This window comes from Cibotium barometz, chromosome 10 (assembly GCF_041138505.1).
Source record: "Cibotium barometz isolate CiBa-2024 chromosome 10, ASM4113850v1, whole genome shotgun sequence".
In the NCBI taxonomy this organism is placed as follows: Eukaryota; Viridiplantae; Streptophyta; class Polypodiopsida; order Cyatheales; family Cibotiaceae; genus Cibotium; species Cibotium barometz.
Window position 1 is genome coordinate 56683175 of NC_141055.1, and position 12610 is coordinate 56695784.

General features: G+C 45.7%; 1 protein-coding gene across 21 annotated transcripts in view; it reads left to right on the forward strand.

Moving 5' to 3' along the window:
* Positions 1-12610, forward strand: part of LOC147635085 (kinesin-like protein KIN-4A) — a 75855-nt gene that overhangs the window by 26650 nt on the left and 36595 nt on the right. For all 21 annotated transcript variants that reach the window (XM_086804369.1, XM_086804370.1, XM_086804371.1 and 18 more), the window contains exon 10: positions 12475-12588. In XM_086804369.1, the coding sequence (XP_086660495.1) occupies positions 12475-12588 (114 nt within the window). The remainder of the gene's footprint in view (positions 1-12474; positions 12589-12610) is intronic.

Consider the following 12610-nt stretch of genomic DNA (forward strand, 5'->3'; position numbering starts at 1 on the left):
TCAGCGGAGCCAGCCACTGAGGATCGAGATGTATGCAGACAGACTGTGTGGGCCCATGTGCAGAGGAGGGTCACAGACCATATGCGCACAGTTCTAGGTGCGCCTCTGTCAGAGATTGAGCTTGCCGAGGCCTTGAGGGTCCTGCCGCGACATAGTTGCCCAGGGGAGGACGGACTGACGCCGGCCTTTTTTATGCGCTATTGGGACCTTTTGGGGCCAGGCCTCCGCAGGGGCTTTCAGCATGTTTTGGACACTGGGGTGATGCCGCAGAGCTTTTCAGAGGGCTTGATCTATCTTATCCCCAAGGGGGAGGGAGTATCGGATGACATTCGGCATTGGAGGCCTATTACGATCCTCAATACTGTATACAAGGTCTTGGCAAAGGCCTTGAGTTTGAGGATCCAGCCCTTCCTGGGGGAGTTGATTCATGCTACTCAGACAGGATTTGTCAAGGAGCGCAGTATCCTTGACAACATCTTTACTTTCTGGGAGGCGACGGCCCGAGCTAGGTTTCTTGGCGAGGACTTGGTCGTGATGCTTCTCGATTTTGAGAAGGCATACGATAGAGTTGATTGGGGATTCTTAGAGGGCACTATGCTACGCCTGGGCTTTGAGCCAGGATGGATCAGAGGGGTGGCAGCTTTGTATTCCACAGCTCGCAGCCAGGTGCTGATTGCAGGAGGTCGGGGGCCGAGTTTTGAGCTGACCAGATCAGTCCGTCAGGGGTGTCCTCTCGCCCCTTTCCTTTTTCTCTTCTTTGCGGAGGCTATGAGTATGTATTTGACGGCAGAGGAGGTTGGTTTGAGAGGACTTCAGCTCCCAGTCCGGGGGGAGGATTTGCTTGATGCTGAGTTTGCAGACGACACGGGCTTATTTTTGCATGGCCAAGAGGCCAATCTTATTCGGGCAGAGCAGTCGCTCCAGGTTTTTAGTGCAGCTTCGGGAGCATTGATCAATTGGCGCAAGACAGTGGCCTTTTGGATCAGTAGTGCTCCCACTCCGGCATGGAGTCCGGACCCCGGTTTTAGATGGATTCCTCCCGGCACAGCAGTGCGGTATTTGGGATGCCAGATTGGCCTCGATTTGTCACCTGAGCAGCAGATTGCCCCGCTTCTTCTGAGCATTCGGAAGAAGCTATTGTATTGGAGTACAGCTCGACTATCCTTGGCTGGGAGGGTGGTGGTGGCAAATCAGGTGCTGTTAGCGACTATGTGGTACATTACGTCTTGCTGGATTTTCTCGAGCTCTTGCATCAGCCAGGTACAGAGGCTGATCAGGAACTTTTTGTGGTCTGGGCGGGACGGTCAGCCAGCTCGGGCAAAGGTTGCATGGGCAGTTATTACACTTCCGCTGGCTCAGGGCGGTTTGGGCATTATAGATCCAGTCGATCAGAGTAGAGCCTTATTGGGGAAGCTTATTGTTCGGGGGTTGCTTCCAGGCGCTGAGCCTTGGAAAGAGCTCCTCTTGCAGCGATTGCAGGCCCGGGCGCCTCCTGCAGGGGGTACTTGGGCACCAGAGATTCGCTGGATATTCATAGAGATGAGGAGGACAGGCCTCAGTAGAGGATGGGAGGACAGATTTGCTTTGAGTATCCTGAGAGCTTGGGAGCTGCTGAGACCGGGGCTCTCTCAGCGGCCTCCGTCTTGTGTTGAGGAGCGGGCCAGGCAGCCGCTCATCTGGAGCCCAGCGGTTCGTACAGAGCAGGGTCATATGCTGGGTTCTCGGCCTCGTCTAGCCTGGGGACCTTTAGCGGCAGGCCCAGCTCGTAGTTTTGGAGACTGGCAGGCTTTCTGCAGTCTACCAGAGGAGACCCAGGTGGAGAGGCTGAGCCACTTCAGAGGGGGGTTGATTATGAGGGATGATATTCAGGAGGCACTTACAGAGGAGTGGTTCACACCTCTCGAGCCAGTGGCCCCACGGTGGATGGGTGCCTTCACACAGTTGGAGATCCTGATTGCTGTCAGAGCTAGCACTGAGGATGGCAGATGCCTCTATTATGAGATTCAGGATGAGGGCCGACTCCAGAGAGTGGAGGTGGAGTCGCCTTTGGTTGCAGAGTGCACCTTTCAGAGGATTCGGGTAGTGGCTGCCGCTTCTCGGAAGTGGCATATTGACCCCGACCCTGCTGACGTGCTCCCGGATTGGCGTATATGGGCATATGCAGCGCGCCCCTTGGCCCGGCTACAGTGGGACCCCGGAGAGTACGAGTGGCATGATCCTTATGCATCCCTTGAGGCCACAGAGATCACATTTTTCCAGTATACGGTTCGGCTGGGACGGCATATTTTGACGGCGAGGAGGACGGTTTCTCCAGCGGCAGCGGGGCATTGGCGATTGCAGGGACTATCACAGGAGTTCCTGGAGGATTTCTGGGCTCGACTCTGGGCTAGTCGACAGGCCCGCAGGATCTCGGCTTTTCAGTGGCTGGTCGCCCACAGGGGCTCAGCAGTTGGCACTTGGCTTGTTTATAGCGGTCTTCCGGCGGCCTGCGTCCGATGCGGCCACCCTATGGAGACACAGAGACATTGCCTTTGGGACTGCCCTCAGGCACAGCAGATTTGGCTGCGGATGCTGCGTATTCTAGCCCCCCTCTCTCCAGAGGGTATGTTTACGTGGGGTGCCGCTGCTTGGTCGACTTCGTCAGGGCCTGCTATGGGCTATGAGATGGAGCAGGGCAGTCAGGCCATCAGATTTATTAGGGGCCAGCCTCGCCTGGTTCCGGCACCGGATTTCTCGTCCGCCAGCTGGACACAGGAGAGGGATTTACGATGGGAGCTCCTCAGCAGCCTCACCATCTGGTTCACCTGGAGGGCCCGGTGCTTCACGGCCTTTGAGGGGAGATTAGAGCCACCAGCAGAGACTGTTCGGGGGATTTGGCAGGAGTTGATCCACACCCTGCGAGGACAGTACGACCGCATCCGGGGAGACTCGGATGAGGCGATTTTACGGCGCCAGGCCTTTCATACCACTTGGCGCTGCGGCCCGTTCTACACCCTACACACGGGATCCCCCCGTTGGCACTACAGGCCACCTGTTTGGCTCTTCCCCCCCCCCATTGTATGATTTAGCCGCTCAGTCCTTTAGACTGATGCTTGTATTTTGCAGCACCTAGGGAGAGTCTCCCGGGCTGCCATGATGTATTCACTGCTCTTCTCTTTGTTAGGAGCAGGAGAGATCTCTTTTGTAGCCCTACGGGCGTTTTTTACATAACTAATGAAAGGATCTTTTCTCGGAAAAAGAAAAAAAGAAAAAAAGAAAAAAGAAAACATGAAGCCACTAGTAGATCTTCTATCGGAGATACTACCAGTCCAATCAACATCTGTGTACCCATGTACACATATCTCTGTCCTAGTTTCATAAAATAGTCCACAATGCAAAGTAGACCTCACATACCTTAGTATGCGTCTCAATGCATCCAAATGCGGCTTCCGAGGAACCTGCATAAACTGACTCACCAACCCAACAGCATAGCTCAAATCTGGCCTAGTGATCATCATGTAGATCGAGCTTCCTACTATGCGCCTATACATAGTAGGATCCTCCAAAATCTCTCCTGAATCTGCACTCAACTTGCCATTCTGATCCAATGGTACTGAGATAGGCTTACAGCCTGTCATAACATACTTGGACAACATGTCCAAGCCATACTGTCTCTGCAGTAATCCAATACCATGTGGTGACCTAATCACCTCAATGCCCAAGAAATATCTGAGCTCTCCCAGATCCTTCATCTTAAACTTATGTCTAAGCAAGATCTTTACATCAAAGATCTCTGCATCATGGTCCCTTGTAATGATCAGGTCATCTACATAGATGACAACAAGCATAACCCCTCTATCACTGTGTCTTACATACAGCGAGAAATCTGCATTAGCTACATGAAAGTCAATAGTGACAAGATATTCAGAAATCTTGTCAGACCATGCTCTTGGTGCTTGTTTTAAGCCATACAAGGCTTCCTTCAACCTGCAAACATGCTCGGGGTGACTCACATCCTCATAACCAGGTGGCTGCAACATATACACCTCTTCTTGCAAATCCCCATGCAAGAATGCATTCTTTACATCCATCTGATGTAAAGACCATTGCTTTGACGCAGCCACTGCTGTCATAACTCTCACTGTTGTCATCTTGGTAACTGGACTGAAAGTTTTCTCATAATCAATGCCATATGTCTGCGCACATCCTTTGGCTACGAATCTAGTCTTGTACCTGCTTATGCTTCCATCACTGTTATGCTTTACTTTATACACCCACTTGCATCCAATGGCTTTCTTGCCTTCAGGCAATTGCACTAAATCCCAAGTCTCATTTCCATATAGTGCATCCATCTCCTCATCCATAGCTTTCTCCCAACACACGTTTCCAACAGCCTCATCAATGCATGTGGGCTCTACAACCTGTACAACTTTTGCCATGTATGCATAGTGATGTGCCACATAACCATCATAGGTAAACCTCTGCACAGGCTTCTTTACTCTCCGAGATCTTCGCAGCTTTGCATTCATGGCTTCCATAGCCTTCTTTACACTAGGTGTTCTCATAGCTGGTATCCCAAGATCCTCATCAAGGCTCATCTCTGAGCCCCTAGACTCTCCATCAACATGAGAATGCCCTACAGAAATGTCAGGCATACTAAGGGGCTCAACTACTTTCTCTATGCCTTTATGTGATGTACTAATCACATTTGTAGGACTGGTATTATGACGCAGCCTGCCACTCCATGGTCTATCAACTGAACCACTAGATGAGGACTCTCCTGGTCCACTCAAAGACTGTGATTGCTGACTTGCATTCTCTGCAACCACATTTCCACTCACATTAGCCCCAACAGCTTCTTTTTCAGCAGCATACCAGCTGCTCATCTCATCAAAAACAACATCCTTGCTTACCCTCAATTCACGTGTAGCAGGGTTATAACACCTATATCTCTTTTGCTCAAGGGAATATCCAATAAACACACATTTTTTAGCTTTTGGATCCAGCTTAGTTCTCAGCTCATTTGGCACATGCACATATACGATGCATCCAAAGACTTTCAGATGAGACAAATTAGGTTTTCTGCCAGTAAACCTCTCCTCTGGAGTTACATCATGTATGGCTGCAGTTGGAGTCCTGTTCATGATGTAAACTGTTGTAGAAACAGCCTCAGCCCAATAGCTATGCGGCATATTCTTCTCTCCCATCAATGCTCGCGCAATCTCAGCAATGTGCCTGTTCTTCTGCTCAGCACCTCCATTTTAATAGATGCAAGGGATTCCACAATACCCTTGATCTTCAATGCATAGTCATTCTTAGACATACTCTTTTTCTCCACAGTATGAAGTTCATTCTTCAATTGTATCTTTCGTGCCTTGGTATTCGTTTCATAGAGTTTTATCAAGATGTCCCACGTCTGCTTGGGGGACTTGGCATCCTGTATGTGTCCAATCATGGTATCCTGTATACTGATAGAGAGCCAATATATAACTTTTCTGGCTCCTTGGTTCCAATCCTTAAAATCTTTCACATCTGCAGCAGTCGGATTGATCTCCGGTATCTCCAGTGCCTCTTCATGCTCACCTTCTATGTAGTCCTAGTAACTCTTTCCCATTAGGAAATTTGTCAACCTGAACCTCCAAGCATGGAAGTTGTTCTTGTCAAGCTTCTCAGCAACAATCTGGTTTATGTCATCATTTGACATCTTGCCAGGCACACAGATTTATAAAAAACAGCACTCTGGTTTGTCTTGCACAAACTGTTGTATTTTCTGCAGCGGTATTGTACTACACTCAAATGTCACAACCAGTGACCTCAATGTGCATATATACACCCAATGGCAACTGTTTTACCTCCTTGCAACACACACAATGTCTGCACAACCAATCTGTCTTCCTGCAATTCTTAAAACAGAGTTCTGCATAGAATCGATGACTTACCCGCAGTGCTCGAAATCGCTTGCTTTCTGAAAAACGGAGGTCCTAATGTGCCCGAAACGCGTTTTCGGCTTGAAAAATGATGTCCGATAGGACAGTCCGATAGGACAGTAAAGTTGCCCTATAGCTTTACTCCCTTGAAGAAAGCTCCTCAATCAGAGATCGTTTGCCGGTGCCTCCCATAGAGCTCCCGACAAGGGTGTAGTCGCCAACACAAATAGGGAAGAGTAGATGAAGCTCTTACCCTCGTACCGCTTCCTGTGCTTCTCTTGCTTGCAGCTCAGTCCTTAGCATGAACCAGGCTCTGATACCATGAAAAGATGCAGGGAGAAGAGAGCTTGAGCTCTTGCAAGCACACACACACTCACAAAACCCTAAAAGAGAACACACAAGGTGAGAGGCTGAAAATCTTCTTCTACTTCACACAACACTCAACACACCATATACAAAGATAAGAGAATCCACAATATGAAGAGGTACTCAACCAAATACATATTAGGGTTCTCTATAGTGTGTGTGTGATGCTAGCGTGTTGTGGAGTTGAAGACGCCTACATAGCTCTCCATCCAAGCATCTCTCAATACTCGACGGATCTCAAGGTGACAAGGAGTGGAGAGTGAGCGTGCATAGCTTCCACCACTAGGAGGTTGAGCGATCGGCATGACAGAAGTCCCCTAATTTACAAGTGTGTAGCCGTCCATATTATGTCCAGGGCCCCAATACCTAGGTTATGTATATGCAAATTCCATTTTAGCCAGCAATACACAATATTGTAGGCTCAGCTAGATCCCATAATCAATTATCATTAAGCGCATGGTTTGGTTACAAACGGGTGGCACAAAGTGGCAATTGACTCTGCATCAAAAGTAATGTCAACCAAATGTGGTTAACACAAACCTATTGCTTAAGGAAGAAAAATAGACATTACCAATATTTCTTATAGTGTGTGGACATTAGCTAGGGTTAGCTGTGTGTGGACACAACACAGTGTGTGTGTTGTGTATTATGGATTATGGCTTTTATGCATTGTGTGAGAAGGGAGATGGCTTCCCTCTATGGTTAGGGTTTGCAATATACATTAGGGTTTGCTTCTGTGTGTGTGTCTCTCCTCCCTCTATCTGTTTTTCATCATGGTATCAGAGCTTGGTGCTCTCTATTAGGGTTTATGAGTGAGTGAGAGAAGAGGGAGAAGAAGCTGTGAAGAAGCAGGCATTCATTAGCTTAGCATTCTTGTCCAAATTGAGAGACCAGGCATTCATTAGCTTAGCATTCATTAGCTTGCCATTGATGCTGTGAAGCTTGGAGCACACCGATTTCTATCAAATCTGAGAGCTTGGCCTACCGGGTAAGGACTACTAAACACCCTTGAGCGGATTGCAGGTGATTCAAGCACAAACAAAGGCAAATCAGGGTTGCCCAAAGCAAAAGAAAATTCTGGTTTTTTGCAAGCTTTCCATCGGAGCTTGAAAGCAGTGATGTATTGTGAAAATAGATGCAATCTGACAAAGGAACATGTATGTGACAAGGATTAATGTATTGGCAACTCATGTGCAAGCCCTACATTGAATTTGGAGCCAAGTTGATGCATTTATGTGAGAGGAAAATCACTGGTTTGAAGCCTTCACAAAAATAGAGAAAGATGCTCATTGTGGATGCAATTAGAGCTAGTTTTTTGCAAAACTCAGTCAATTGATGGATTGTGCACATGCCTTGGAGTGTTAGGTAACCATATATGCTCCCAAATACCACTACAAACAAACAAATTCACCTCTACAGCAGGCGGCGCAGACTGTCATGAGGAAACAGAGGAGTTTTTTATCTTTTTGCTAGGTGGAGGCCAAAAATCAAGTCTTGTGGTTGATAAATTCCAAAATCTCCTTAGCAATTGTGTGGTATATACACTTGAGAAGGATGCTATATGTTTGGTTGAAGCAATTATGCGTTATGGAGCTGGAAATGAGCTGATTAAACAGGCTATTTATTGTGATTACTGAAACAAAAAGTGATTAATCGGTTAATTACTCTCTCATCTTAAACAATTGGTCTAATTCCTTTTACACGGAGTTAGTAGACATCAATGCTAAGCTAATGAATGCTTGGTCTCTCAATTTGGACAAGAATCAAAGGAATTACAGCAATTTTACTATTGGTCTTTTCTGGTTTTACTGGTTTTTCTCAAAACAGAGAAGGAGATTTGACAAATTTGGTATGTACGCACCTTGGTTGGTGTTGATATGCAACATTGAGCTTGTTTAGGTGTCAATGCAAGTTATCCACACTTGATTGAACCACTACATTGCAATTTGAAGCCTTGGAAAGCGCGCCAAAACAGGGTATCTTGGACTGCGTATGCCAGTTCATTTTGGATGCAATCAGTTTGATTTTCTACATCAAAAGTGAAGTTTGTTGAGTACTTTGGAGTATATGGAACACTTATTAGAGTGTGGTTGAGCTGAGGAAGGCTCGTTTACAGATTTGGACGTGTGCGGAAGGTGCATTTGCATTGAGCAAATATGTCAGACAACCCAGTACAAATTGTGGGTGAAAAGTTGGATAGGAAGAACTTCCAGGCATGGAAGTACAGGATTAAAAGTTTTCTGAAGGGAAAAGGTTTTTGGAACCTTGTTATTACAGGTGCGGAGCTAGAGCCGGAACTACGCCGACAACCTACACAGCAACAGGTTGTAGCTCATAAGCAATGGTCAAAAAGAGCATACAAAGTTTTGCATTACCTGTCTATATGTATCTATGATGCTATACTCATACATATACATGATGCTGAGAATTCCAAGGATGCATCGGAAAGGAAGGAGCATCCATGATTATGTCCAAGAGATAAAGAAGTATGCAGATGCATTGGCAACAATCAATGCCCCCATGCTTGATGAAGATTTGGTAGACATTACCTTGCGTGGTCTTGGCAAGGAGTATAAGTCTTTTGATACATCTATCTCGGTTCGGAGTACAGGTTTACCAGATTTTGATGAGTTGGTTTCACTCTTGCTTGTTGAGGAAATCAAACTCGGTGACTCTTTTCATGATGCATCTACTAGCCATGATGATAATGGCAAAAATCAGGCTTTCTATTCATAAAGGGGATTTAGAGGCAGGGGGAGATTTGCATCACGTGGTCGTGGAACCCATCCATTAAAGGCAACTTGTATTATGTGACATTCATTGATGATTTCAGCAGAATGACTTGGATTTACTTTCTCGGAGAGAAAAGTGAACTGTTAGGAAAATTTATGGACTTCAAAGCTTTTGTAGAGAAGCAATATGGCTCTTAGATAAGATGTTTGAGGACAGATGGAGGTGGTGAATACACCTTACATGCTTTTGAGAATTTCTTGAGAAAGCATAGCATAAGAAGGCAGTTAACTTGCAGGTACACGTCTCAGCAAAATGGTGTTGCTGAGAGGAAGAATAGAGTCATTTGTGATGTGGCCAGGGCGATGCTCAATGTAAAGAGCATGCCAGACTATTATTGGGAAGAAGCGTGTGCCACAGCGGTGTATGTACTTAATAAGACACCCACAACAGCCATACATGGAAGTCCGCCAGAGATGCGGCTTACAAGTTTTAGGCCAGACATTGGACACCTCAAAGTGTTTGGTTACATAACTTATGTACATGTGCCTGACGAGAGGAGGAGGAAGTTGGATCCTAAGACAGAAAAGTGTGTGTTTGTTGGATATGCTTAGGATCGCAAGGCATATAAATGTTACAATCCACAAACTAGGCAAGTGGTTATCTCACGAGATGTGGTGTTTGATGAACTTGCTAGTTGGTACAAAGCAAAGGATGAGGGTGTCATTGATTCCGTTGATGCTGATGTGCATGTGAACTTGCCACAAGCAAGTTCTATTTCTATGTCTGGGCCAGCAGAGTCTGAGAGTAGCTCTATACGTCCATGGTCAGGACGCTTGAGACATGACAGTGTGAGCACTGGGAGTAGTGCTGTGGATAAAGGTAAAAAGAAGGTTGAAGGAATTGGCATTACAGGTTATGAGTCGTCAAGTTCAGAAAGTTTGAATGAGAAACTTGGCATATCAGTTTTACGCACACCTGGTGCAAGGCAGGATAGATATGTGCCTCCACATGCTAGAGTGACAGGTGTTCAGAGTGATCCGCATGCATTGCGGAGGTCCCAAAGGGTTAGGTATCCAGTTGACAGATTGACACATCGTGACTTTGCTATGCATTACGCATATATGACCTCTTTGGTGAAGCATGTGGAACCTACATGCTATGCTACAGAAGCTATTGGGAAGCATGTATGGGAGAAGGCAATGGATGTTGAGATGGACGCTTTGGCTCATAATGAAACATCGGATTTGGTTGCCTTACCACAAGGTAAAAATGTCATTGGTTGCAAATGGGTTTATAAGGTGAAATGCAAATCAGATGGTTCCATTGAGCGACATAAAGCGCGGTTAAGGGTTATGCACAAACCCAGGGCTTGGACTATGATGAAACATTTAGTCCAGTTGCAAAGATGGGAACAGTGAGAGCAGTCATTGCTATGGCTGCAACAAATGGTTGGAAAATGCATCAAATGGATGTGAAAAATGCATTTCTAAATGGTGATCTACAAGAGGAAGTTTATATGGCACAGCCAGAAGGATATGTACACCCGAGGTATCCCACTCATGTATGCAGATTAAAAAGAAAGCATTATATGGTTTGAAGCAAGCACCTTGTGCTTGGAGTGATAAGATAAGCCGATATCTTATCTCCCTTGGATTTCAGGTTTCTTCAGCAGATTCTTCACTCTATGTGAAGAAAACAGATCATGGGATTGTCTTACTTGTTATCTATGTGGATGACTTGATTGTCACGGGAGATTATGCTACAGATGTGATGCATGTCAAGAAGGCATTGAGTGGGCAGTTTGACATGAAAGACTTGGGTGAATTGAGATATTTTCTTGGGATTGAAGTGATCAAAGACTATGCAGGTACATGGTTAGTGCAACGCCAATATGCATTTGATATGTTGGCAAAATATGGGATGACAGGGTGTAAGTCAATGAGTACACCTTTGGAGCCTAATGTAAAGCTGCGGGTTGATTTTGGTGAAGAGTTGGATGATCCATCTATGTATAGAAAGATTGTTGACAGTCTTATTTACATGACTATCACATGCCCGAATCTCAGTTATGCTGTGGGACTAGTAAGCCAATTTATGCAGAGTCCCAGAAAACCTCATTTGGATGCAGTGAGACATATTATGCGATATGTAAAGACCACTGCACATTATGGTCTTCTTTATGAGCATGGTAAAGGCTTGGTTGTACATGGCTACACAGATGTAGATTAGGCAGGTACCTCGTATGACAGGAGGTCTACTAGTGGTTATGCCTTTACATTTGGAAGTGCAGTGATGAGTTGGAGTAGCAAAAAGCAACCTACTGTTGCTTTATCTAGTACAGAGACTGAATACAGGGGTGCAGCCATTGCTACATGTGAAGGAGTATGGTTAAAGAGTCTCTTGGCTGATTTGGGTGAGCCTATTGATGGCAAGGTTATCATTCATTGTGACAACATGAGCAGCATACAGTTGGCGAAGAATCCAGTTTTTTATGCGCGGACTAAACACATAGAGGTCCACTATCATTTTGTCAGAGAGAAAGTGTTGGATGGTACAGTGGATTTGCAGTATGTGAAGACTGAAGAGTAGGTGGCCGACATCTCTACAAAGCCACTTAGCAGGGAGAAGTTTGAGTACTTCTGTACTATGTTGGGAGTACGTGGGATGAGCTTGAGTGTTGAGAGCTTTGATAGCCCAAGCTCATCTACATCTTCATCTATGGCAGTACATCATGAGCTTGAGAGGGGCTGTTGAGATTCAAGCTCGATGTCAGCTTGTGCCAGTTGCGCTATGTGCTGGCATGTTAGGTAGGAACATGTGTGAGACATAAATGACCGTGTCCAGCTGGTCATAGTGTGTGGACATTAGCTAGGGTTAGCTGTGTGTGGACACAACACAGTGTGTGTGTGTTGTGTATTATGGATTATGGCTTTTATGCATTGTGTGAGAAGGGAGATGGCTTCCCTCTATGGTTAGGGTTTGCAATATACATTAGGGTTTGCTCCTGTGTGTGTGTCTCCTCTCCCTCTACCTGTTTTCATCAATTCTCTCACATTTTTATGTCTTGTAAGGGCTGGATTTCTTGGTTACTATTAGGCTGTTGTTGAACTCTTGTCTGGCTGCACGGACTGCATGTGTGGCTGCTTTATGTATAGAATGGATTCTGGTTATTATGTACAGGTGGCATTTTCATCCATTTGCCTTTTCATAGATTAATGATGCATTGTGTTTGGGTGACATGCTGTTGCATTTACGTTTCATGTTTTGATAACTACGGCCTACATGGCCATGCTACCTGTTGTGAGATGCTGCAACTTCATTCATGTATTATGAGACGTTGCCAAACCTGTTGTGAGATGCTGCTTCATAGAAGCTGAAACCAATTTCTATTAATCACAAATAAGACAAGTATATATAGCATTTAAATAATTGGAAATCCATTAATGTAAAAATTCTTGTTGTTGCACAGATGCTGAAACAAAAGATTGCATGGCTTGAAGCTAATAACGCAGAACTTCAGCAAGAATTACAACATGCACGTGATGGTTTGCAATTTTGTGCACAGCGCGTCCTCGATGCCTTGGTGATTCATCTATCATATAAAC